General features: G+C 38.0%; 1 protein-coding gene across 1 annotated transcript in view; it reads right to left on the minus strand.

Annotated features, from left to right (window-relative positions):
- Positions 1-25,624, minus strand: part of NBEA (neurobeachin) — a 693,804-nt gene extending 668,180 nt beyond the window's left edge. The window contains exon 1 of the mRNA XM_039251874.1: positions 25,256-25,624. Coding sequence (XP_039107805.1) covers positions 25,256-25,549 — 294 coding nt within the window. The 5' untranslated portion in view covers positions 25,550-25,624. The remainder of the gene's footprint in view (positions 1-25,255) is intronic.
- Between the last annotated feature and the right edge of the window lie 1,117 nt (positions 25,625-26,741).

Here is a 26,741-nt window from a genome sequence, read left to right on the forward strand (position 1 = left end):
TCAATTCTACCTTGCTGCTTTACTGTAAATAAGATTTTACTATTGCTTGTTCATGGACATATTGTTTATGGTTGACTACAGTACAATTGAAAATATTTATTTGGTCTTTGCCCCTAGTTCCTTGCACATAGCTTCAAAACCCTTGACATTTCATAGGTGTCCTTTGTTATCCATAATTAGTCCCTTTCCATTATACCTAAGGTTATGCTAATAAGGTGACTCATGGTCAGTCCCCAGATAGTTTAAATAGAGGAGCAGGCCAATGAAAGACCAAGCACGTGACCAGAGGGCTGGAGACTGAGTTCAAGTATGTGGTCAACAATTAAATCAATCATGCATACACAACGAAGATTCCATAAAAACTCTTGAACAATGAGATTCAGGAAGCTTCCAGGTTGGTGAACAAATCAATGTGCTGAAAGGGTGCGCAGAAAGGGCATGGAAGCTCTGTGTACCCACTCCCCACCTCTAACACCTTGCCCTATACAACTCTTTCATTTGGCTGTTCCTGAGATATAGCTTTCATAATAAAACTAATTCTAAGTATGGTGCTTTCCTGAGTTCTGTGAGTCATTCTGGCAAATTACTGAACCTGGAGGGTGGGGTTACAGGCAGCCAGGCAGAAATGTAGGAAGCCCCACTTGTAGCTAGCATCTAAAATGGAGACAGTCTCGGGGCGCCTGGGTGGCTTAGTTGGTTAAGCGACCGACTTTCGCTTAGGTCATGATCTCGCGGTTCATGGGTTCGAGCCCCGCGTTGGGCTCTGTGCTGACTGCCAGCTCAGAGCCTGGAGCCTGTTTCAGTCTGTGACTCCCTCTCTCTCTGACCCTCCCCTGCTCACGCTGTCTCTCTCTCTCTGTCTCCTAGAAATAAATAAAAAATATTTATAAATAAATAAATAAATAAATAAAATGGAGACAGTCTTGTGGCACCAAGCCCTTAGCCTTAGGTTCGCACTAACTCTAGTATCAGAATTGAATATAATTATAGGACACCTAGTTGAGGTCAGAGATCAGTGTTGCTACCTTTCCAATATGGCTACAAAGTGGAGTGGCTGCGATAGACACAATATGGCCCATTTACAGAAAATATTTGCCTACTCCCATTCTAGGGAATTAGTCTCTCAAAACCTCCTGCTTCAACACTTTTGGTACATATCACTTACATATTAACTATTATATTTATATATTCACCTGTCTATCTCCTCCAGGCTATTACTACTTATGAACAACAACAACAACAACAACAACAAAAAAAAACAGTCTCATTATTGTCATATCTTTAGGACCAACTTCTTGGCATAAAGTTGACAGAAGGTTAATAAAAATACTTATTGCAAAAAAAAAAAAAAAGCTTCTTAAAGCACGTTTCTGTCCCAGTGTACCTTGTTTTTTTTTTTTTTTCTTTACATTTGAGAGAGACAGAGCACAAATGGGGGAGAGGGACAGAGAGGGAGAGAGAGAGAATCTTAAGCAGTCTCCATGCTCAGCACAGGGCCCAACATGGGGCTTGAAATCAAGAGTCAGACACTGAACCACCCAGGCACCCATAGTTTATCTTATTTTCTACTCTAGTATCAGGCCTATGTTCTGATTCTAAACGAAAACAAAACAAAACACCACGGAGAGATCATGGATTATTAGCATGTTAAAGCCTGAGAGTACCAGAAACATACTCCAATTCAATCTTTATTTTCAGTCATGACAAATAAAGTCTAGAACACTTAAGTGACTTACCCAACTAATTAGTAACTAAGACAAGATTAGAATTCAAGTCCAAAATCAATAATCTTTTTGCTAACAAGAGCAAATCTTTCTAACATCTGAATAAAAGAATCACAATATAAGAAAACTAAACTTTCTTCAAAATGTATCCCCCAAAAGTATTCTCCATTCATGCTACTCAGAGTACCAGTCAATGAATGAGAAGACTGAATCAGAACAGGAATCCACACACTTCCTTTCACAAAGAAAATTTTGTTATGGAAAAAAAAATATTTGAAATAAACAGTATGCTTTCAAACAAAGCTAATTTACATTCTGGCACAACCTCTTTATCTCCTCTCAGACCAAGAAAAAATTTTCACAAATATGCACACCTCTTGTGGGGGCTACATTTTCAATAGCAATGTACTAAACAAACATTCAGTATGGAAGCAGAAACTGTTAAAAGTATAATGATCTTCAAATATATATTTCATATACACAGCTCCCACCTGAAAGGAACATGAAGGAAAATAATATCTCTGTCATTTCATATATAAGGATTTTCTTATATATCCATATATATGCAGTGTAGGTACAGATAGAAAGAAGGAGAGAAACCGAAGCTCAGAGATGTAATACTTGGCTCAAGGTCACAAAGCAAAGAAAAGGAAGAGCCAGGATTTGAATTCAAATTAGTCATACCACAAAGGCCAAGCTCTTTACAAAAAACCAGGATACAAAAACAGATTTGACTCAAATAGCATTTACATATTAATTCATAAATCTAAATATAGTCCAGTACATCAATTCAGAACTATAAAAGGCCTAAAAGGAGCAGGTACAGGATGGATCTAGAAGAAGGACTCACTATTTATATATACTTCACCACTGAACAGGCTGTCTTCTCTGACCAATCCTGTTGTTTCAGGAGAGAAACACAAGAAATACCGAAAAAGTAAGACAATACTGGTCTATCTAACCAGATCACCTTACATGGAATGTACGTATTGCTTTGCTCTGGTCACTCTTGCCAAAACTCCTCCTCCACATTGCTCAAAGTCCTGAGCTTCAAATTCACCCAGCTTCACTTGTCTCATGTGTAAGAAGGGAACAGAAATGCCTATATCATGGAGCTACTACATTAACTGAAAATACGGTATTTCCTTTATTGTAAGAAATATTTTAAAACTTCTGAAATGCACATACAACTCATAATTGATGTGCACCTTTAATGTAGTAGTGTTTCTCTTCTTACCCCTAAGAGCTATTATTAAATCAGTTAACAGTCAACTGCATAGCAGCATACCTAACAAATACCTGTAACTACTATCATTATCTTATTATGTTTGGTGGAAATAAGCAAGAGATTCTGGTTTTGGAAATAGCTCATTCCAGAACTTTTCCTTATGTACTCATAAAAACATACATGCTTAATGCATTATTTTTATTTTTCCTCCCCTCCCTGTACCCTGATGTCTAGGGACCTTGATTTTGCCAACTGGAGTTTGCCAACCACATTACATTTCAAGTGACTCCTGAGTTTATTGAGAGACTAATGTATTTAAAAGGTACTGACAGAACACAAAAACTGGAAATACTTAAATTCCTGAAAACTATCTCTGAGTTAGAGAAGAATTGGTAGTAGAGGCAAAAGCTTAAGCTAAGTCCTAAAGGATAGGCAGTAATTTGCTGGGAGAGAAAAACACTCCTACAAAGAAGGTACTACTTTAAACATACTATGCTGATCCAAATTTCCAGATGTAGAATACTCTTCACTCCACCCTATCTATTCAACAAACTCCTGCTCTCCCTTCAAAGCCAATGTCAAGAGAATCGTCTTTCCTGACTTCTGCAAGTAGTTTTGTCACTTTCTCTTCTGTGATTTTGTATTCTAATATACACTGTTCCTTGAGAACACAAGAGAAATAAAACGCAGAACCAACATTTGAATTCAGATTAGTCAAGCCACAAGGACTGATCACATTACTCGGTATTTAATTTACACATCAGTCTCTCTTTTTAGAATCTGAAGTCTTTAAAGAAAAAAAATTCATCCTTCCAATCCCATTCTATCCCAGGTTTGACCGTACTATCCCCAGGTATAAGCAAGTTAGCTCCCAATCACCACCGAGAAATAAAAATATGTTGAAATTAATCTCCTTCTCCTCCCCACTGGGCATTTGTAAATCTTTCAAGGTTAAGAGCACCCAAAAATGTTGCTGAAGTATACTCTTGAATTTTAATGGAAGAGGACACATATCGCCAAATCTCAAAAACGAGATAATTATCCAAATGCATAGCGCTAGCTCTTAGGCAAGTCATCTTTAGAACACTGCTATGATGTGTCCTCTACTCTGGACACTGCTGTGAATCACCCAGAAGCTTCTCACAACAGTTCTTTCTCCAATCCAATATTTCTAGCACCCGCTGGTCCCAGTTTTGTTCCGGTATTAATTTTATCCAGGGGGTATCAAGTGTTTGTCCAATAATCACCTGGTAATCTAGATAAAGCTCTTCCCCTAGCTCTTCCTTCACATGGAAGTGAGAAAATAAATTTCTGTTGTTCAAGCTATCTACTCTATGACAGCAGCCCTAGCAAATTAACACACCAGCCAAACCCAAGTAACTCAAGTTGAATATAATAAAAGGAGTAACTGCTAGACTAGAAATTCAGAGACCCAAAATCTAGTCCTAAAGTATGGCAATTTTTAAACTGTGGAACCCAGATTAAACCAGTAACTTTCCCGTGCCTAGGTTTCCATATTTGAAAACCAGATGATCTTTGAAATCTTATCATGTACTAGCATTCCAGAATCCTAGTATTCAAATTCAAGGTCCTATTTAAAATATGATACTCCTGATAATTAATACTAAAATTACCAATCTAAATACAACAGGGGACTCTGATTCTGGTAAATCAAGTAAATAACAATTTTATGCCCTGCTTTTCTGGTAAAGGTAAGGCTAACTTTTCAACCTCTGTTTTGGTAAACAGAATAAACATGAATTTCTAGAAAGCATATTTTCACACATATTTTCCAATAGTAATTCACAACAAGCAATCATTTCTTTCATTAAGAAACAGTCTAGCAAATAATGCAAGCAAATATCTAGCAAAACACGTTAGAAATCACTTTCATCCAGGGGCGCCTGGGTGGCTTAGTCGGTTAAGCGTCCGACTTTCGCTTAGGTCATGATCTCGTGGTTCATGGGTTCGAGCCCCGCCTCGGGCTCTGTGCTGACTGCCAGCTCAGAGCCTGGAGCCTGCTTCAGTCTGTGACTCCCTCTCTCTCTGGCCCTCCCCTGCTCACGCTGTCTCTCTCTCTCGGTCTCCTAGAAATAAATAAAACATTTAAAAAAAAAAATTTAAAAAAAAAAAAGAAAAAAAAAGAAATCACTTTCATCCAACTCCTACAAAACAAACTCCTACATTTTATTGTAACTCCTTCTTCAACTCGAAGCAATATTTACAATCTGCCTTCCAAAGTATTTGCTGACAATAAAATGCATTTTAATTTGTTGCTATATTGATTTCTATGAATTATTTAGGCAATTTTTACCAGAGCAGGGAAAACACATTTTTCCCCAATGAGATGTGGTTTTTAAATTATTGCTATTAAGTCAATGCATTAGTTAGGATGAGGTTTACTGACACATAACAAGAAAACCAAAAACATGAAAAACAAGAAAACCCAAAACTATCTATCAAACAAAAGGCTATATACGTGTGTCTGAATGTATAAATATATATGTGTATATGTATATACACACAAAGATACATACATGTAAAGAAAACATGCTAGAATATTAGTTTTTCTATCCTTCCAATGGTTCATTTTTTTTTGATATTCCCTTCTAAACCAGCACTGCCCAATGAAAATATTATGTAAGCCGTACACGTAAGTTTATATTTATTAACCACATTAGAAAAAAATGTAAGGAGAAACAGGAAAAAATCAGTTATATTTTGTTTAACCCAATATATTTAAAATACCATTTTAACATGTAATAAATATTTTCAAATTATTATAATTTTTATACCAAGTCTTCAAAGTCAAGTATGTGTTTTATGCTTTCAGAACATTTCATGTGCTCACAATAGTGAGTATGATGGTACAGCTCTAGACAGGCCTAGCCATCTTTCAAACCTCAGCTCAAGCATAACTGCTTGTATGAAGCCTTCCCTTGACTTCATTAGTACATTTCTCCCTTCAGTGTGGCCCACCATACCCTGAATTATTTCTATCATAGAATTTACATATATAATTGGCTGTAATTTTCACCCTCTACAGCATTAAAAACTGCAAGGTAGGGATTTGTCTTGATCATTGTATCCTCAGTGCCTAGCATTACATATAGTGAGTATTCAATAAATATTTGTCTGAATTAAATGGATAGGGGCACCTGGGTGGCTCAGTCAGTTAAGCATCTGACTTCAGCTCAGGTCATGATCTCATAGTTCCTGAGTTCCAGCCCCATGCCAGGCTCTGTGCTGACAGCTCAGAGCCTGGAGCCTGCTTCAGATTCTGTGTCTCCCTCTCTCTCTCTCTGCTCCTCCTCCTCTCATTCTCTCCTTCTCTCTCTCTGTCTCTCAAAACCTAAATAAACACTTAAAAAAATGGATAGGCAGTGAGATATGAAGGGCAGGCTGAAAATGAGTACACACAGTCAGACCCAGTAGACCCGTATTTAAACGGGGATGGAAAGAACGGCACAGAAGTAACCCTGAACAAAAGAACTAGATAACCTGCAGACTAAATATAGTATTCTACCTTGAATACTTAAATCAATTAGAAAATAAGTCAAGCCAACTGTAAAATGACATAATTCAAAAACAGTGTATATTAAACATTATCATCTATCATGGTATAAAGCCAAACTTTTAAAAGATCTCTGGTTTTTCTTTAGGAATAAAACTACGTTAATAGAGTTCCTTTTTAAAAACTAGTAACTTATATCACAAATGTGATACATCTAATTATTAAATTCTATTCTCATAAACTACTTCCACATTAATATTTCTTTTACATACGAAGATAATAAATTAAGGCTCTAAGATATAAAATACATTATCATATTGATCCAAAACCCCAACCACTCTCTCCCTGGAACTGTAATCTATGTCGTAAATGTCTATATCCCATATATTCTAAGCTGGTCATCTTCAATTTATTTCAGAGTTTGGCAGCATAATTTTTCAATGTAATTGGGTTCAGCTGTCATTCTGAATGACAGTTTGTTATGCAGTAACTAAAATACATTAGTTTACCTTTCAGACTGCAATTACTAATCAGGTTAAATATTATTTCTGGAATTTAAAAAGCCCAATGTAATTAATTTAAAAAATCCACAAATCTGACCAAAATCTATTTGCTCAACATAATTCCTATAAAAGTATCTAAATGAGCATTTTCACAAAGAAATATGCTTCTTCACAGCTACTCAAACCATCCCTAAAATAAGTCAGTCATCCTAAAAAATGAATGATGTTTGATCCTAAGGCCCAGATGAAGAAATGGTAATGGTTCAAAACAATTCCATGACCATTCAGGCAATATTGTTGAACTGTGATCAATTAGCTCAGTCAGTCCCTGTGTGGTACTAATGAGACCAAGGAAAGGGGTTACATCCATTTGAATCTAAACTTAGTATAGCGAATGGTTAAAAGACTGAATCTACAATCCCACCCAATTAGGGCCTGCTGTCTGACAGGCTTATGACTACAACAATAATAGCAATGAAACAAGCTTGTGAACAGATTAACAGCTAGGAGGAAAATTTCACACCTTAGCATGTTTTATTCATAGGAACAGATACTCCAAAGAAATTTACAATGTGAAAAGTCACACTTTGGTAAAGATGAATCACTAAATCTCAACTCTTAAAACCCAAGACAAATGAAAATGCTACCTTATAAATAGTTTCTACATTATTACATATAATACTTGACCTAATATATTTTTCTGGAACATTCAGTCAATTCTGGAATGCTACATAATGAAAAACTATAATTTTATTGGCAGAAAGGAAAAAACAGTCCTTTAGTCAGTAGGAAGGAATAGGATTTCCTTACAGAGGAAGAAAAGTTCACCACGATAATACTAATACCAGACCAGTTAAGAAAAAGGCTTATTTGTGGTGATCCTGATACTGAACCATATCATGCTAGCTTGAATTTTCTTCTAGATTTTGGAAAACCATTAACTCAAATTTGATAAAATGTTAACTTTTAGAATTCTGATTTTATGAGACTGACGAAATTCAAAATAATTTAACACATTCAGTGCCTTCATCTCTTCCTCCACCTTCTTTCTTATTCATGAACTACAAATGCCCAACAGAGACCTAGCTCCTTACCCTCACATGCAGTAAGAGGGTAGGCAATGAAAACCAAAATCACCTCCTCTCTCAAGAGGGCCAAAATTTACACAAGCTTACTCAATTGTATTCAAACTGTAATTTTACTCAATAGGTGTTATATGCCCTATCATCACCACCTTTTCAAATTTCAACCTATACTTTTTAAAAAAACTAATATTCATTGAGTGCTTACTCAATGAATGTATCAGACCCATCACCAGTCCTCAGGAATTTCTTCCCATTGTCCCTTCCCTCAATCACAACAATAAAATTTGAAATCTGTCCCCTTGTTACTGAGGAACATACTATAATAGCAGTGTTCAGAATGAATCTTTTTTTCCTCCTAAGATAAAGGGTAAGGAGGTGCCTGGGTGGCTCAGTTGGTTAAGCATCCAACTTCAGCTCAAGTAATGGTTTCATGGTTTCATGTTTTCGAGCCCTGTGTCAGGCTCTGTGCTGACAGCTCAGAGCCTGGAGACTGACTCAGATTCTGTGTCTCCTCCTCTCTCTGCCCCTCCCCTACTCTCACTCTGTCTCTCTGTCTCTCTCTCTCTCAAAAATAAATAAATATTAAGAATTTTTTAATAAAAAAGATAAAGGGTAAGTATGATAGTTTAGAAAATCATGCAAAGTGTAATTTATTTCCCAAAGTTTTCTTGTATACCTAATAATTACTAAGTCATCTGTATACCTAATAATTAAGTTAGCTATAGACAAAAAATAAAAGAACTACAATGTGAGCCACATATATAATTTAAAAGTTATCTAATAGCCACATTAAAAGAAGTAAAATGAAACAGGTGAAGTTAACTCATTTTATAAATAAATAACCCAAGTGGCAATATAATCAAGATAATTTCATTTCAACATGAAACCAACATAAAAATTAACAATGAGATATTTTATATTATTTTCTTCATCAAAGTCTGAAACACAGTGTGTATTTTAAACTTAAAGCATATATAAATTCATATTAGCCACCTTGTAAGAAGTGCTCAACAGTCACAAACGCAGGAGTGTCTACCCTGGATAGTTCAGCTACAGATAAGCCAAAAGAAGAGGCGCTTTAAAGCAAGTAGTAAATATATAAAAAGACAAACTTACAATGAGACAAAGTCTTCATCAAAGTCTTCAACAGACTTAAAAAAATGGCATTAATACAGCCATGATTGATAAATCTTTACTAAGTTATTTAAGATAAGATAGGGCTATACTGCAGGTGTATAAAAGAGGGTGGATAAATTATGTTACTTCTTAAAAATAAAGAAAAAATGGTTAAAACTAAAGATCCATCTTCAGAAGCTGTATACTACATAAATGGGCTCAAATAAATAAGGGCATGCATTCTAGAAGCTTATAACTAGGTAGGTAAGATGAAAAACATATTTTAGAAGGGCACCTGGGTAGCTCAGCTGGTTAAGTGTTCAACTTCAGCTCAGCTCATGATCTCAGGGTTTGTGAGTTCGAGATCAGCATCGGGCTCTGTGCTGACAGCTCAGAGCCTGGAGAAGCCTGCTTCAGATTCTTTCTCCCTCTCTCTCTGCCCCTCCCCAACTTGTGCTGTGTCCCTCTCAAAAATAAACAAACATTTAAAAAAATAAATTTTAGAGAAAAGGTTTTTATTTCTTTTAAAACAGATTGTTTAATGCAAGCAGATTAACCACAAAAACCTCTTAAAAATAAATTACAGGTTGGTGTATGTGTTTTTAATGAAGGAGGAGTTGAGGTAAAATCACTACAGAGTATTCCATAAGAAACTGAAATCACTACAACAAATAGCTGCTGTCTTCCATAATTAATTAAATTTTTTAGATGACAAGAATTATTCATGTTTGAGTATTCCTGGTCTTTCTTTACCTGTGCCTACTCAAGAGAATTCTGGCTTGGCCTGATGAGTCTCTTACTCCCCCCACCCTCTGAGGCTGTCTTACCAGTCTAAATGGAAATTATTTTAGGCTTTGTAATATAGAGAAGAAAGAGGAATACTAAGACTTTACAAGGTTAGAACTGTATGCTAATTATTCTGACAAGTTCCAGGTAAGAGAATTAAGAGCAGTTATACTATGGAAACAAAGCAAAGAGAGAAAAAGAGTAAATTTTTAAAGAGATATTACTATGGTCTATATATCTCTATTCCATATAATATTCAATAAATAGGAGTAAAGAGTCTGACTCATATAGAAATAACTTTTTCTTATTGGAAACTGTTTTTCAGTTCAATCAACAAAGAGGCTGATATATGCGGATCATGAATTTATAAATGTAACCTACAAACAGTCTCAAGAGTATCTTATTTGTGTTGCCAATGGAGACTGTTTTGAATAAAAAACTCTTACTCTTTGAAGACATATGCTAAGTGAAATAAGCCAGATAAAAGAAAAAATACTGCAGGATGACACTTCCATGAAGTAACCAGAACAGTCAAACTCTCAGGGACAGAAAGTATACTAGTGGTCACCAGGACCTGAGAAAAAGGACTGGGAAGTTACTATTTAATGGGTACAGAGTCCCAATCTGGGAATATGAAAACGGTTATGCCAGTGAATTTCTTCCCAATAATAAAAAGAACATAAAGACTTTAAACAAACTTGAGTTAACTTTGAAATAAACCAGTAATGACATTTAAAAAAATAAAAAATAATAATTCTGACTTCTAAAGCCACATTTACCACCAACATTAAAAATCATATTCTTTATTAAGATACTCATGCCTATTTGTTAAAAATAAGTGTGCATAACATTATTTTAAAAAATTGACATGGTAAATCAGTAGCTAAATTAATATAGCATATTGAAAATTGTTTTTAAATGTTAGTAATCAAAGTATTCATTTAGAAACATTCATTTCCCAAATATAGCATTTACATTCCTTCTTGGTTGGAAAAAGTAAACAACAAACAATTAAAATGTTAGAGTTTCATGAGAACACTGCATTAAACCACGTGGTATCTTCCTGAAATTTATCTGTGGAGTTTCAGAGATCTTCGAAGACAGTCGGGAACACAGCAATTTGGAAATAACATGAAGAACAGGTTTTAGAAAATACCCGGCAACACCACAGTTCACGTCTACTCAATCAGCCTAGTCTCATGCACATGGCTACAAGGTATTAAAAGGGAAAGTCCATGGGGCGCCTGGGTGGCTTAGTCGGTTAAGTGTCCGACTTTCGCTTAGGTCATGATCTCGCGGTTCGTGGGTTCGGGCCCCGCGTCGGGCTCTGTGCTGACTGGCAGCTCAGAGCCTGGAGCCTGTTTCAGTCTGTGCCTCCCTCTCTCTCTGACCCTCCCCTGCTCACGCTGTCTCTCTCTCTCTCCTAAAAATAAATAAAAAACACTAAAAAAAAAAAAGGGAAAGTCCATTTCTCCTAGCAAGAGCTCAACAAAATGGAGATTTTGCAAACTATTTTTCTGTGCGTAGCTCTCCTCAGCCACTCATAAAGTCCAAGTTATCTGACCACTCACAGAAATAACTGCCAAGCATTAAGGACAATGAACATTATTCAAATGAACATATATGAAATTCATATGGAAATAATTTTTAGTACAAGCAAAATATCAATATCTTTAATAGAATAATAATTACACATTTCAAAAAGAGTCAATGCCATTAGTTAATTTTTCTCTATTCATCTTTAGTTTCTTTTCTGAGTTATGACACACTCAAAATAAGTCTCCTTTATCCTCTGCCAGTATGAGACATTCCTTTAATTTTTTTAAGATTTTGTTTTTTTAAGTCATCTCTACCTCCAGTGTGAGGCTTGAACTCAGAAACACAAGATCAGTAGTCACATGCTCTATGGACCGAGCCAGCCAGGCACTCCATTCCTTTATTTTTATATGTTATTTATTATTTACTGAATGCCTACCATGTGTAGATAATTATTACATAATAGTATAACAAATACTTTCTTTCAACAGTCAAAAGAAAGGAAAAGTTGATGGGAAAAAGATATACCCCCCCCATGTCAAAGAGCCAATAGATCAGAAGTCTGGGAGCATGCAAATATGATACCTACAGACATAGAGGTCGTGAAATAACTCACTGACTAGGACTCAAATAAATTTTACACCTCCCCAAAGCAAGCCTGAGAGGGGAGAAAAATGTGAACACTCATGGAAAAAAAAAAAAAAAAGAGAGAGAGACTTCTGTAAGAAGAAATAACTGTAGTTTGCAGTTAACATTAGAGGACAAAGCCATGAGGTTGGTCATGACCTGTCTCCTGGTGCAAGCTATCCTCTTTGCAGAAACTTTTCCACCCCTACCCCTTTTATCTTGGGAAACAGTTGCTTGTCCTTCAAGATCAAGTTCAAAAGTTAACCTAACAATGTGACCTTCTTGGACTTCTCCAGGAAAAAAGTTAGTGGATACATGGTCTTCATGGCATTTTGTTTACATCTTTGTAATATCACTTTTCACCATTGTAAATTATCTGCTTATTTTTCCATTTCCTATGCTGAACCTCTAGTTTTTTAAGGTGGGGACTATGTAATTCCTTTTTATATGTCCAATGAGTATCTTTACTCTGGCAACAGAACACTTAAGTTAGGAGGGGCGCCTGGGTGGCTCATTCAGTTAAGTGTCCAATTAGGTCTCAACTCAGGTCATGATCCCCCTGAGCCGCACACTGCACGTGCTGAGGGCAAAGCCTGCTTGGGATTCTGTCTCTCCCTCTCTTTGCCCCCTCCACACTTGTGTGCTCAGTCTCCCTCCCTCCCTCTCTCTCTCCTCTCTCTCTCTCTCTCTCTCTCTCGCTCTCGCTCTCAATATAAATAAATAAACTTAAAAAAAAAGAGCATTTGGTTAGGATTACTCAGTAATTTATTTAACCATCACTTTAAGTATCTAAGCCTGAGTGGAAAAAAAAAAAAAAAGCATCCTTCTGTTTGAAAGTTATAAACTAAAAACCACAAATTAGCTGAGCAAAGTGGAACTGTAGGCTCCAAGATAAAATGGAAAAAAAAAAAAAAAAACACTGGACTAAGAGTTGGGGAATCTAGATGTTAATTCCTAATCTGTGAAAGACCACAGGATCTTAACCTACCTAGTTCTCTTTCCTTGCCTAGTCAGGTGATAAGAGTCAGGCTATTCACCAGATCTGAAGACCCTATAATTCCTTACCCATTTCAAACTTTCTTTTAATCATAAACCATGCATATATATACATATATATATGTATATATATCTTTCCCCCACCCCTGAAAAAAAATAAAAACTGAATGTTAAAAAAGAGGCAAACATAGAAATCAAAAGAATCACAAAAGTCTGTGAAGATAAGATTTATATCCAAGGCCAAGAGTGACCAAACCAAGCAAACTATATCAAAATGCAAAAATCATTCAAAAAAAAAGTTCAATAAGCAGCACAAAATTCCAAACTCTATGATAATCACCCAGGATACGAAGGTGATTAACACACTGTTCTGATCTCAAGGGATTCAGAGTCTCTAGGGGAATCTGAAAGGTAAATAAATATTTAAAACAAAATGTGCAAGTGCTGAATTTCAGGTATGTACAAAATGTTATGGGAGAGCACAGGATGGGAGGAAGAGCTTTTAGAGGGAGATAGGGAAGGTAGTATGGTCTAAGTAGACAATAAGAACTGAAAATTGAAACCTAAGTGTTCTTTAGACAAAAGATGGAAGAACACGATGACTGGAGAAATGCAATAACTATTTAGCAAGTAACAGTTAATATGGTATAATAAAGGAAACATTTTTCTATTTTCTAAGATTTTTAAAACAATGTAACTAATTTAAATTCAAGGACTCTGTAAAGGTAATCAGGTTATAAATCATGTAAAATAATTTTATGACATTTTATAACAGAATGTTGCTTTTATAATTGAAGCTGAAAACACTTAGCTTAACTTAGAAAGACAACTTTTTATTTCATTGAAAATTATACTTTTAATGTCAAGATGATAAAACGAGATAATGCACATCAGAGGCTTAACACAGTGCTTGGCACATAAGGATTCAATAAGTAAGCGTAAGCTGCTATCACTGTCATCATCATTAAAGGTTTCTCATGTTTTAAGGAGCAACGTACTTGGAGACGGAACACCTAGCTTTGAGTTTCATTTCTGCAACTAAACTGCTTTGCAAACTTGGACAAGCCACTTAACTTCAGCCACATTACTTATTATATTAAAGTAAACCCATATTTACTTCAGAGGGGTTAGGAAAAGATATTAAAAACATAAGGTATGAAACCTAATCCAATCTATAAAGGCCAATTACTTCCCCTAAGCGAAAATTTTTAAGATTAACAGTAGAAATACATATATGCCATCTTTAAATAAGCTGCAAGTTATTTCTTTCAGAAAATGAAACTATTTGCTGAAGACAAATATATCTAGACATTTACACTTCCATAAAAATTGCTATTAATCAATGTTTGCTCTACTTTAGTAAACTGAGAGAGGAATCACAATTACTGAAAATTATATTACCTAGACCTAGAATAATTCCTATTATAACTCATTTGTTTCATCCAAGCAAATATGATACATGTGGTGGTTCATTTAATTAATACTAATACATAACAAATCTACTTTTTCTACATAAAATAAATATATTAATGTGTACTATTATTCTGGTTCAAAGTTATATCTCAAGTACCAACATTTAGCCTGAAGAAAAGGTAAAGAATTCAAAACTAGTTACCATTTATAAAACTATGTAACCAATTATTTCCCAAAACTCAAAAACAAATAGTTGACAATACAGTTTTTGCTAGAATCACTTTTGTGTACAAATCCATCAAACTGTCCTGCATTCACTTTGATTTCCTGCGAACAGCTAGTCCTGAGTCCTCTATGAGAAGCATTCCCTACCACAGAACCAACTCTCTGAGGCTGGCTGGACCTTCCCTTCCAACATCGTCTCTTCATATAGTGCTGGCCTTTGGGATAATTCCTAAGTGGCTACGCTTTGTTTAATAATGAAAAACACTCCAGCTTTCAAATCTGAAGGCAGGAGTCCCAACTCTGCTACTTAATATCCTGATAGCTTTTTCTAACTACTTCACACTTCCTGCAGCCTTAGTTTCCACAATCTGTAGAGAAGGCACTGTATGTGAATAAGAAGTTATTCTGAGGACTAGCTAACACAGTACAATTTCGTGAGTGTATTTTAAACAGTAGAGCTATTAACATATAGACTAATATTATTTTCCAAAAACAACTCTTCACAAAACAGTTTTCAATCCCCTACCTTGCCCCTTAGGCTTGTTCCTCAAGTAGTCTTCTATTTAAGACAATACTCCCAGAAAAGGAATCATTTACCTAGGATCACTATTATGTCCTACTACATCTACATAAGAAATTCAGCCATGTGAGGTAAGAAAGAGATAGAAGTGATTCCAGGCAAAGGAACTCATGTTACTTCCTGTCTATTCCTTCCCCAGTTTTCCATCTTCCATACCCAAAATAGGTAATTGGGAAAAAAATACCCCATGCACTATGAAAGACTAGGCAGGATGCAGAACAGACTTCCTGTTTCACTAGGAGAACATGATCTGTGAGTACCTGAGATCCTTTCTCTGAGAGGTTCACCAGCTTCAGGTACTCCATACTAAAAAAATATAGCTTAGTTTTATTTAGATCATTATCTTTTTTCTATGATCATATAATCCACAGGCTCAAGATAAGAATAAAAATAACAGTACTAAGCACTAAATAAACTATGTACCAAATGCTTTACGTATATCATTTCATTTAATCTGTCCAACAACCTTGAGGTAAATATCCTTTTTTACACATAAGGAAACTGAGGCACATAAATTTTTTTTTTTAATATTTTTATTTATTTCTAGGAGAGAGACAGCGTGAGCAGCGGAGGGTCAGAGAAAGAGGGAGTCACAGACTGAAGCAGGCTCCAGGCTCTGAGCTGGCAGTCAGCACAGAGCCCGACGCGGGGCCCGAACCCACGAACCGCGAGATCATGACCTAAGGGAAAGTCGGACGCTTAACCGACTAAGCCACCCAGGCACCCCTGAGGCACATAAAATTTTAATGGCTGAAGGGTATTCCATAATATGGATATAAAATGATTTACTTAACTTTTTCCTAATCTTTAACATTTAGGTGGTTGCCATTTTTTTAAATATCATAAAACTACACATATCCCTCATACTTGTTTACAGGTAATTTTTCCTTAGCCTAAAGAACTAAGGATTAATGAAATAATCTTTTTCTTCAATTTTTAAATGTTTACTCATTTTTGAAAGAGAGAGAGTAGCGAAAGGGCAGAGAGGGATTCACAGAATATGAAGCAAGTTCCGTGTTCTGAGCTGTCAGCACAGAGCTCAACATGAGGCTTGAATCTATGAACCGTGAGATCATGACCTAAGCCAAAGTCGGACGCTTAACCAACTGAGCCACCTGGGAGCCCCAATGACAAGAACCTCTTTAAATCTCTTGATATATATGGTTAAAATGTCATTCAGAACACCTCTAATATTTTACATGCCCTACATGGCATTTAAGATTATTTTAGCATGCCTAGGACACCAAGGTAATTTTCTTTTTAATCACCTATTTTTCATTGTAAATCACTATTATGTAGCTATTTAGTAAAAAAATAAGTTTATATATTAATTAGCAATGTACATTTCTTTCTTGAAATACAGCACGTCCTTTGCCAAGTAAATGTTTTTTGTATGTTTTGTCCTATAATACTTATACCTAAGTTTTGTTTTTTTTTTATTTAATTTAGAATACTGCTCAGGAATCATTGGGATGTAACGGGTAGAAACCTAACTCAAACCGGCTTAAGCAAATCAGGAAATGTATCAGCTTAATGCATTGAAAAGTGTGTGATATACTTGACCTAAAAAGTTCCAAAGATACCATGTAATCTATCTCCAGGTTCTAGGTGCCTCTGTGATGGGTCCATTCTCTAGCATGCTCTGCCTTCATGGTGGCAGATTCCTAAATACAGACTTACATTCTAACATCTTATCAACTCCAATTGTCAGTATCTTCTGTGTGTTTGTCTGTTTTTCCCTGACAGAATGAAGTCGCCAAGCTGCTCAGGTGTGCAACTATATTTTTAACCAAAAGCTGTTACTGATGATCCAGGTCAGGTTCTGTTTCTGATCCAGGAAAACAGAAATGAATCCACGGAAACTGCAAGCCATAGAAGCCAAGAATCAAGAAAGGATGACTTCCCAAAGTAATGTCAAAAAAATCTAGTAGAGTTAGCAACAGAAAGAATGGATGTTATGCAGCCAAAACCAACAAAATTGTAATATTCTACCCCCTGGCTGCCTATACACCTTTTAAACTCATATATATACATATATATACATATAAACTCATATATATACACGCATATATATATGCGTGTATATATACGTATATATATATACGTGTGTGTAATTTTTAACACCATGTTTAACAACGTTCCTACCTTAGCCAACGTAGAAAACCTACTTATCACTCCAAAGAGGTGCAGGGTGAGATGGGTTGGGGAAGAGACAAAGACAATGTCAAGCTGCTGCATCAAGCTACAAGTCTAAAATCGTTGTGCTATGAACAAAGATTATTCTTTGGTCAGATCCAAATGTGCATTCTTTTTGATGCTACCTCATTTTCTGACAACATATAGCTACATAAATTTAACTATCTCCCTGATACTTAATATATGATGGTAAGAGAATATAAATAATAACTGTCTCTTATTAGAGTGGTGAAGATAAACCACGGTCAGTAATTCAAAGCATAAACCATACACTATTGGTTAGGGTACCAAGAATCTCTTATCCTGGCAGCAGAGTTCCTGTTCAGCCAATTCGGATGTACTCATCCCTACAATCCTCAGAAGACCTCGCTTGCCCATTTACCCTCATGGCCTCAGATTTTCCGTCTAGCAGCTCTACTGCTTTAGCAGCCCACTTCCACTTACTGAAGCTTAGAACTGCCTTAGAAGGAAAAGAACACAAGTCTTAGTTTACCAGGCTTGAAGTAACCCTAGAAAGTAGTTCCTAAAAAATTAGTAAGGTTTTGGTCAATTAAACTTTAGTCACCTGGCTAAATTAGCATCAAAGCCAAGAGATCTTGTCAAGATACATACAGCTTACCAATCAAGATTTTCATCTTTCCAGTTTCCTAACGATGTTCTGTCTCATAGCAACAGACCTTCACAATACTCATCCCCTTCACCCCCAGCTTAATGATTTTCCTTGAAGCAACGTGAAAAGAGAACACAAGCGAGGACGCATGGCTATTCTCTCACCTGTTCCCTGGCTGCATCCTCTTTTAAAGCTCTTTAGTAACTGGATTGTTACTTTGGTCAGGAAGCTGAGAGTATAATGCACTGAGGTACTTGAGAGAAGCTTATAAAATAGAACTTTATGTGGTTCTAATTTAAATTCCTGCCAACTTTAGCATGAGGTTTAAAAAAAGTAGGGTTTTCAAACTTCAAGGTTCTTGATATTCTGATTCTCTGCTAGGCACAGCTGCAAGCAGAAAGGGCCTCTCTTACTTAGAAAGACCATATTTTCTTCCCTCTCTCCTCTCAAGCACACCAGCTTGCACCAAAGCTAGTTGCCCTCTTATAAAACATTTTCAAAAGCCACAAGAAGTGACCAAAACACTCCAGTTTCACTAAAGTTACAGCCTCAGTCATTCCATGGGAAAAGATAACACCAGTAATAATTTAAAACAGCTGTTTGTAATTCCTTAAAAGGAATTGCTAGGGGGAAGTAAAATCCTCACTGCCTTCATTTCAACATGTCTGTTCCTTACAATGCCCCATTACCATTTACTAAAGTCTATGCTAGGAAGGATTCTTTCCATTTACAAGCAACAAAACCCCAATTTAAAATGACTTTAAGCTAATAAGAATAAGAATAACCTTTAAAGGAGAGAATTTAATGGTTAGAAGATAATCCCACAGGCACAGGGAACTGCAGGGGCTAAAGCAGAATCAAGAATGTATTTCTCACTGTCTTCATATTTAGTCAAATTCTAATACAGATGCCCACAGGGACAGGAGACATCTACCAGTTCAGCATCACCAACAGAAAGTTTCAGCCCAAGTCTTGTGACTGACCCTATGGCTCCCCTAGAGTTAAATGTTCATTCCTGAACCAATCACAGTGATCCTGGCCATGCCTGTGTTATATGCTCAGCCCACTGAAACCAGCTGAACTAAGAATGGGGTAAGAGTGGTTTCCTCAAAGGCAACTTCATCACCCTTGGCAAAAAGGGCACTGTATGGCAGACTTCAAAAACAAGAGATGTCCACGATTCCCGGTAATATGACAAACTGTAACAATACTTTTTAATTTCTACTCAATGCATTACTCTTTGTTAATAACATAATCTTTGTTACGTGCTTATATATTTCACATACACGTAGTTTATTGAAAATTTTTAGCAGAATCTTACTTCTTCCAATATGCCAGTTTAAAATACCATTTACATATGTAGCAAAGCCTACATAATGCATACATATTCAACACACATTTCTAGTTATAGAACAAGGCAATACATTAAATGAAAATGAGTCTAATTTATTTCAGGATGTTGGGACTGCACCCTACTGTTGATCATAATTTCAGAAACTGGTCTTCCCACTGCCTATTACGGTATCTTGCCTACTCAAAATGCACTTAACTTACCCAAGAGCCAGAGATATAAAAAATAAGTATATATCTTCAACTTACAATGATGTTATGTCCAGATAAACCCATTGTTAAGCTTGAAAATTTCAAAAGTCAATAATGCGTTTAACACACCTAACATTCTGAACATCACTGCTTGGCCTAGCCTACCTTAAACATGCTCAGAACGCTTCCTTAAGCCTACAGGTGGATAGATCATCTAACACAAAGCCTATTTTAAAATAAAGCGTTGAAAATCTCCTGAAATTTACTGAATACTGTACTGAAAGCACAGAAAAACAAAATAATTGTATGGGTACATAACTGTTGTCAGTGTATCAACTGTTCACCCTCATGACCCAGTGGCTGAGAGGTGTGACCTGCTGCCCCACATCATAAGAGAGAATCATACTGCATATCACTATACCAGGAAAAGACCAAAATTTTAAGTACGGTTTCTAATGAGTATCACAATCACACCATTGGAAAGCCAAAAAAGACAAAAATCGTAAGTTGAACCATCCTTTTAGTTGGGAACCATCTGTATACATAAAACAGACTCCTGCCTCATGGGGTCCAGAGCATAGGAGAGAAACACATATAAAGAACAATACTAGAGAGTGACAGGTACATGTCTGTATAAGGAGGTACAGGTTTCTCCACTATCCAAAAGTAGAGTGTTCCCATGAAACTTTTCATAAGTCGAAATGGCATAAAGTGAAGAGTATCCCCCATTCTTCAAAAGTTGGCAATGTACTAATATACGTCTTTCATAAAAGTTGAAGGGGCAAAACAACTTTTAGAAAGCAGGGGATACCTATATGCTGATGATGCATAAAATATGAACGGTACAGTCAAGGCATCAGAAGCCTAAGAAACTGATGCAAAATAATACTTAAAATAGTCAAAAATGTGAATGACTGAATTTTATGATACAGCACATGAGCGATCCAAAATGGGGGTTGAGTCTGAGAGGACCAATGTACCTCTCTACACTGCGTTTGGAGAAAGCACAGTGGAGAGAAAACTTTAAGATACATTTAATTAAGAGCACAGTATTTGCCAAAAACTGACTAGCAATATACAAAATACTTACTTAAAATTAATATATCTTGATCATAACCTGGCCATAGAGTATTTGCTGTTTACAGTCTTGTTTTTTATTTGAGTATAATTAACATACAGTGTTACCTCAGTTTTACGTGTTCAACAGAATGATTCAACAATTCTATTCATCTCTCAGTGCTCATCAAGACTGCCTTAGTGCCATTCCACGGATAAATTAATCTTTCTGTGGAAAATCTCAGAACTCTAGATACAGTAAATTCCAATGTTTACCAATGAATTTTTAATTTAACCTCCAATAGCAAAAGTAAAATATAATTCAAGTTAATATGAAAAGACTTACATGTCAACATAAATGAAAATGCAAAAAAGTCTCTTCTAATACAAGTAAATGTGGTTTTGTTACTTAAGGACTTCCGTGATTCTAAGATGCAACTATATATTTTTCAAATAAATTTAGTTCAAATGCAGAACATACTTTTTGTTTGTGAAATTCTAAGATCTTTAAAGTGAAAATGATCCTGATTATCAAGCTACAAATGAAAAAACTCTAAGAAAAGTTACTGTCCCATTTAAGTATAAGAGAATAGCTTAAAAATTCTTTTAAGTAAAATACTATGATCTACATGCAAAATTCCCTCCAAGTATCCAGTACTGTTTTCAATACAATATGCTATTTACATGTAAAAAATGAAATTATCAGAGGAAATATTTTCTACAAGTAAAGATACACTGATAGTGCACAGTAATTTGTGAAAAACAATTTTACAAATTAAATGCTATAGAATTATACTACTAAGACAGCTATTCAAAAAACCCTGCTGTTGGGGTGTCTGGGTGGCTCAGTTGGTTAAGCATCCGGCTTCCGCTCAGGTCATGATCTCACGAGTCGTGGGTTCGAGCCCCACGTCAGGCTCTGTGCTGACTGCCAGCTCAGAGACTGGAGCCTGTCTTCGGATTCTGTGTCTCCCTCTCTCTCTGACCCTCCCCTACTCATGCTGTCTTTCTATCTCTCTCAAAAATAAATAAAACATAAAAAAAAAAAAAAAAAAAAAACCCTGGTGTCAATTCTCTGATTAAGTAAATGTCAACCCTCTATTTTATATTTTCTAAAACTATGTTTATATTAAAATCTTTGATAAAAAGAAACTTTCATGTTATAAACAAAGAACACATGATATTTACATAGCATTTACTTCAAGGGAAGAAAAACCTTATATAAACATATGTTAAGCGTGTTTACTGAGGAAGCACTGGATTAAGCAGCATGCCTGATTTATAAATGAAACAGACAACCAAATTCCTTCCTTATCTATAGTTAGATTCTCTTAAAGTACCCCATTAAATAATTCTTCCTAAAGCCAAAGTTTGTGGCTGATCATCTTCTTTCCCAGATAAAGCTACACTGCAAAAACCTTGACAATATACTCTCACTGTAACATTATTTATGAATTTACTCATCTTCCTGATGCTATAAATATAAATATGGGGTGCTATATTTTAATGTTTCAAGTTAACAGTATCATTATACAAAATACATTCATCGACAATAGAAATTATTCATTTTATTTCTCATTACAGCGGTGATTCTTCAACAAACTCACAATCCACTTCAATAATGGAAACAGCTCTATCTCTGGCAAACAAAAGCAGAGAAAGTACAACCAGGGCTGTGTAGAAGGCCTATATTTCACTGCATGCTTAAACTTTACTCGGCAAAACTTTTAATTCTTTGGGAAAGGCAAGAGAGAAATAATACCTGAAAACCAAATGTTAGTATTCTCATATTATCTAGAGATAAAGAATGTACAGGAGAAATAGAAAGAAAAATATTTTGGCAAAGGTGACTGAGACTGTTTAAGGTAGAAACTGTTTTGTTTTGAAGTTTCATTAGTTCCCCTCCTTTCCCGTCATAAAGGGCACTGTGATAGAGATTTCACTATTTCCACCTAAATTTTTAATCTAATGTTTTAAATTAAGATTGAAAAATTTAAAAACTCATTTTAGAGATACTATCAGATAATAATATTAGAATTCTAACTAGTCACTGAGTGCCCTACATGGATTTACTGAATTATTTATTAACAGAATCAAGTTTTGGTAATTATTTTTTAACAGCTTAGGATTCCAAATATTTTCAGAATCAGCTTAAATTTTCACATGACATTTTTATCATGAGTCTATTAGAAAGATAAAGCCCTAAACCTACAGTTCAGGAAATATTACCCTTCAAGTGACCAACCTGTATTCCACAATCAATAAAATTAACAACTTAATAGTAAATAGCTCTTTGTCTGTTATCCTTTTCCCAAAAGTTTCCATTTAAAGACTTACTGCATTCTTTAAGTATTTGCAAAGAAATTTTAAACCTAACCTTTTTTACTCCAAGATCAATGCAGTTACAAGGTCTTAATGTGGATTTGGGGACATAACATTTCAGTATTACCTTATTTCTGATTACTCTAATTGAGCTTAACAGTGAAGTTAATTTCTAACATACTGTTTGCATACTGAGACTTCACGCCAGATTTTCACTGCACTGTAAGAGAGTTAAATTTCTTTTTTATCTCAAAAGAAGTGCTTCGCTTCCTTTCTTAACCTACTGTATATCTATAGAACCCCATCTGTTAAAAACTGATCTGGCATACATCACTACTGCTGCAGAGTCCAAACTGGTTACACATTCAAATCAGTTTCCAGTTTGTGACAGCTCTATTGCCTCTTATCATGTTAAAATGCATTAAGCATAAAAATACTTATTAAAATAACGTTGTACCACATCATCTAAGTAAAAATGATACTGATTAGGTGAAAACCGGAAAAAAAAACTTTAAATGTGTTCTTTCAAATTTTTAAAAATACAGTGCCTGCTAACATTCTAATATATTTAGAGATTTCATCTTATTTTAATAAAAGGCAAGTTAGTGACCTCCTATTTGCAGCTGGTTAAAATTAAAACTCCCAAGAAACAATATTTCTATTACTGTTTTGAAAAGAATTGGTTATATCAAGGTGGTGACGTTTCCTCAAACTTACAATGACTTTTGTAGTGATTTATTTGAAGGTATACAGAATAGAAAGAGGTGTATTCTATTTAAACAGCAATAAATACAACAAAACAAAGACATATTTGCATATCTTTGACTTGATGTACTAGCAAAATAAAAAAGAAGAAAAAAAACAGCTTTAACTTTCCTGTGAATTTAAGAGGTTCATAAACCATAGACTTAAATACATGTCTCAGGGCACCACTGCTGCTGCAGTTTTTTTTCAGTTTTCCAATAGATCAAATAAAAAAAATTGCTCGGCTGAAAAATCAGACTGCATGGGTGTTATAAAATCCCCCTGCAAGCATATTTTTATATTCCTGTGACTCCACACCAAACACAATAGTCAACTGATCGCTCGATTTAAGCCTTGCCTTCCAAAATCCTACCTTACGGTGTGTCAAAGACTAGATATTGCAGAGAAAACTGTTTTTAAAAGCTTTGCTGCAGCAAAAACTGCATTTGCAAAACATTAAAAATGAACTACTCTTAATTATCTGCAATTTATGATTCTCCTCTCTTTATTTCTTCTCATTTCTTCCCCTGACATCTTGAACGCTTCTTAGCCTCTCCGTAGATAGCGCAAAACATTAAGTCATACACAGTTCTGCAGTAACTCTTTCTTACCATCAAAGAAACCGAAACCTATGGCTACATTTAACACCTTTCCTTTAGTCTTTATCCACATGCCACGCTCTCGGAAGGCAACCATAGAAACCAACCTGTATGATTTGGTGCCCTCGCGTTTTAACACCTTGTGCGCGCGCGCACACACACGCACGCACACACACACACACACACACACACACACACACACACGACTCGCAGGTCAGCATATTCAGGGCAATATTACAAAGAAGGAAGGCTGCCTAACTGCCTAAAAAGAGATGGGGCGGGGGGAGGGGGTAGATACTGCTACAACATTCTCCATCACAGTCTCCGAATATATTTAAAGGCAGATGCAAAACTGCATCATTTCCCTCATTCGAAAACATCACACCCCAGCTGCTCAAGTTAGAACTAATGCGCTTCCCACATTTCAGGAGCACGGGGGAATTTAGGCTCCAGGGGAGAAGCTCTCATCCTCGGAGAGCAACACCACGGACAATTAAGAGTGTAGGGGAAAAAAGAGCCCCAGAGAAAAGGAGGCCTCCTCTCCCCCTAACTAAACTCTCAAGCCGACCCAAACCCTGCACACGGAACGATTTCTACTCGTTGGGGAAGTGATAAGCGGTGTTAAGTTGGGCACTGCGCTCAGGTGGCAGGAAGGACCAGAGGAGAGCAGGGAGGTGGCGTGGCCACGGCTGCGCGCAGGCGGGTCACCCGCCGGGCACTACCCGCCCGACGACCGGTGCTCCCAGGGACGCGCCGCGCGTGCGACCCCAGGGGTGGAGGGGTGGGGGCGGGAGGCGGGGAGGGGGGCTTATGGGGGCTGCGAGGCCGAGGGAGAGCACGCCTTGTCCCTTACCAGGTTGAGCACCGTCTCCACGATGTCCCTGTTGCTGACCTCTCCGACCTGTATGAGTCCAATCAACACTGCGAATTTCATCCGGATGTTGCGGATCGGCACGGAAGGGTTAATCATCCCCGCGGGCAGCACCACCGAGCCGGAGCCGGACGCCCCCCTCAGCTCTCCCATCCCGCCGCCCCCGCTGCCGCCCCCGCCGCTGCCCCCGCCGCCTCCGCCTCCGGCCCCGACGGCGATGAGCCCCACGGGCTGAGGCTCGAGCCCCGGGCCCGGGCCCGGCTTCTCGCTCGCCATTGGCCCCCCTCCTGGGGAGAAGGGAAGAGCAGAGGCGCTGCCTCCGCCGGTACCGTTATACCTGCCTCGGCCCCCGCCCCCCGGCCGTCGCCTCGGAGCCCCAGCATCCACCAGCGCCGCGGCGCCGGGCCCGCTCCCGCCTGCGCGTCTGCCCGGCCCGCTCCGGCGCCCTCCCCGGCGGAGGCGGTGGGTTATTCCCAGGCTTATTCCCGGCGGTGGCTGCGCCGCTAACCGCTGCCCGGCGAGCGGCAGTGCCCGCCCAGCGGCAGTACCGCTGCCGCCGCCGCCGCCGCGGCCGCCTCTCGCTCCCCCTCCCGGTCCGTCCGGCCCGGCCCGCCCCCCGCGGAGATGCGGCCGCCGCTCCGAAAAGCCCCGGGCCGCGAGCAGCCGGCCACGACGCCGGCCGGTGCCGAGGCTCGGGCTGTCGCCGCCGCGCCTGCCGCTGCCGCTGCCGCTGCCGCTGCTACGGGCGCCACTGTTGTTGTGAAGCCCCGACGCCGCCGCTCACTCCGCCATGTTGCCGCCCCCTGCCTGCGGTAGCGGCCACTGCGCCTGCGCAGAGCCTCCGGGGGCGGAGCCCTCGGAGCACCCCCTCTTTTGCCCTGCCCTCGTTCTCTTCCCACCCACCCACCCCGACACCCCTCGTTCCTCCCCCAACCACCCCGAACGGATAGACAGGTGAGCAGGTGCATGGGGACCGCTGCCAGACCCTGGGGCAAGCTGGTAGAGGCGGGGCGGAGAGTGGCTTCCTTGTACTGTTTCCCTTGAGGGTGGACTCTCCCGGGGGGGAAGGACACAGCGAGTGTGTGTGTGTGTGTCTTGCCTTCGCTGCCTCCTCCTCCTTCCCTCAATATCCTCTCGCTAAGAGGAGGTTCATCATCTTCGTCTTCATCATTGCATCCAGCAGCTGTCACTGCCAGTGCCACGTGCCTTGTAAGGTAGGGGAGTGGCAGACGACCCCCTTCTGCCCCTCTTCGCCCTGCCTCGCAACACTGCCCACCTGCGCCCCCCCCCACCATCCTACCCCCGAATTTCGTTAATAAAAAGTGGCTGGCAAAGCAGAAACAAACGCGCGGTGGGGAAAGATCTTGCATTGTCGGGGAAGGATACAGATGGAGTGTAATGGATCTTCTTCTACAGCCATGAAAGAGGCTGATACCCGCACCCAGGAACGACTTAAAATAGAACTTGT

Source organism: Hyaena hyaena, unplaced genomic scaffold (genome assembly GCF_003009895.1).
Source record: "Hyaena hyaena isolate Hyena2069 unplaced genomic scaffold, ASM300989v1 scaffold_398, whole genome shotgun sequence".
Taxonomy (NCBI): Eukaryota; Metazoa; Chordata; class Mammalia; order Carnivora; family Hyaenidae; genus Hyaena; species Hyaena hyaena.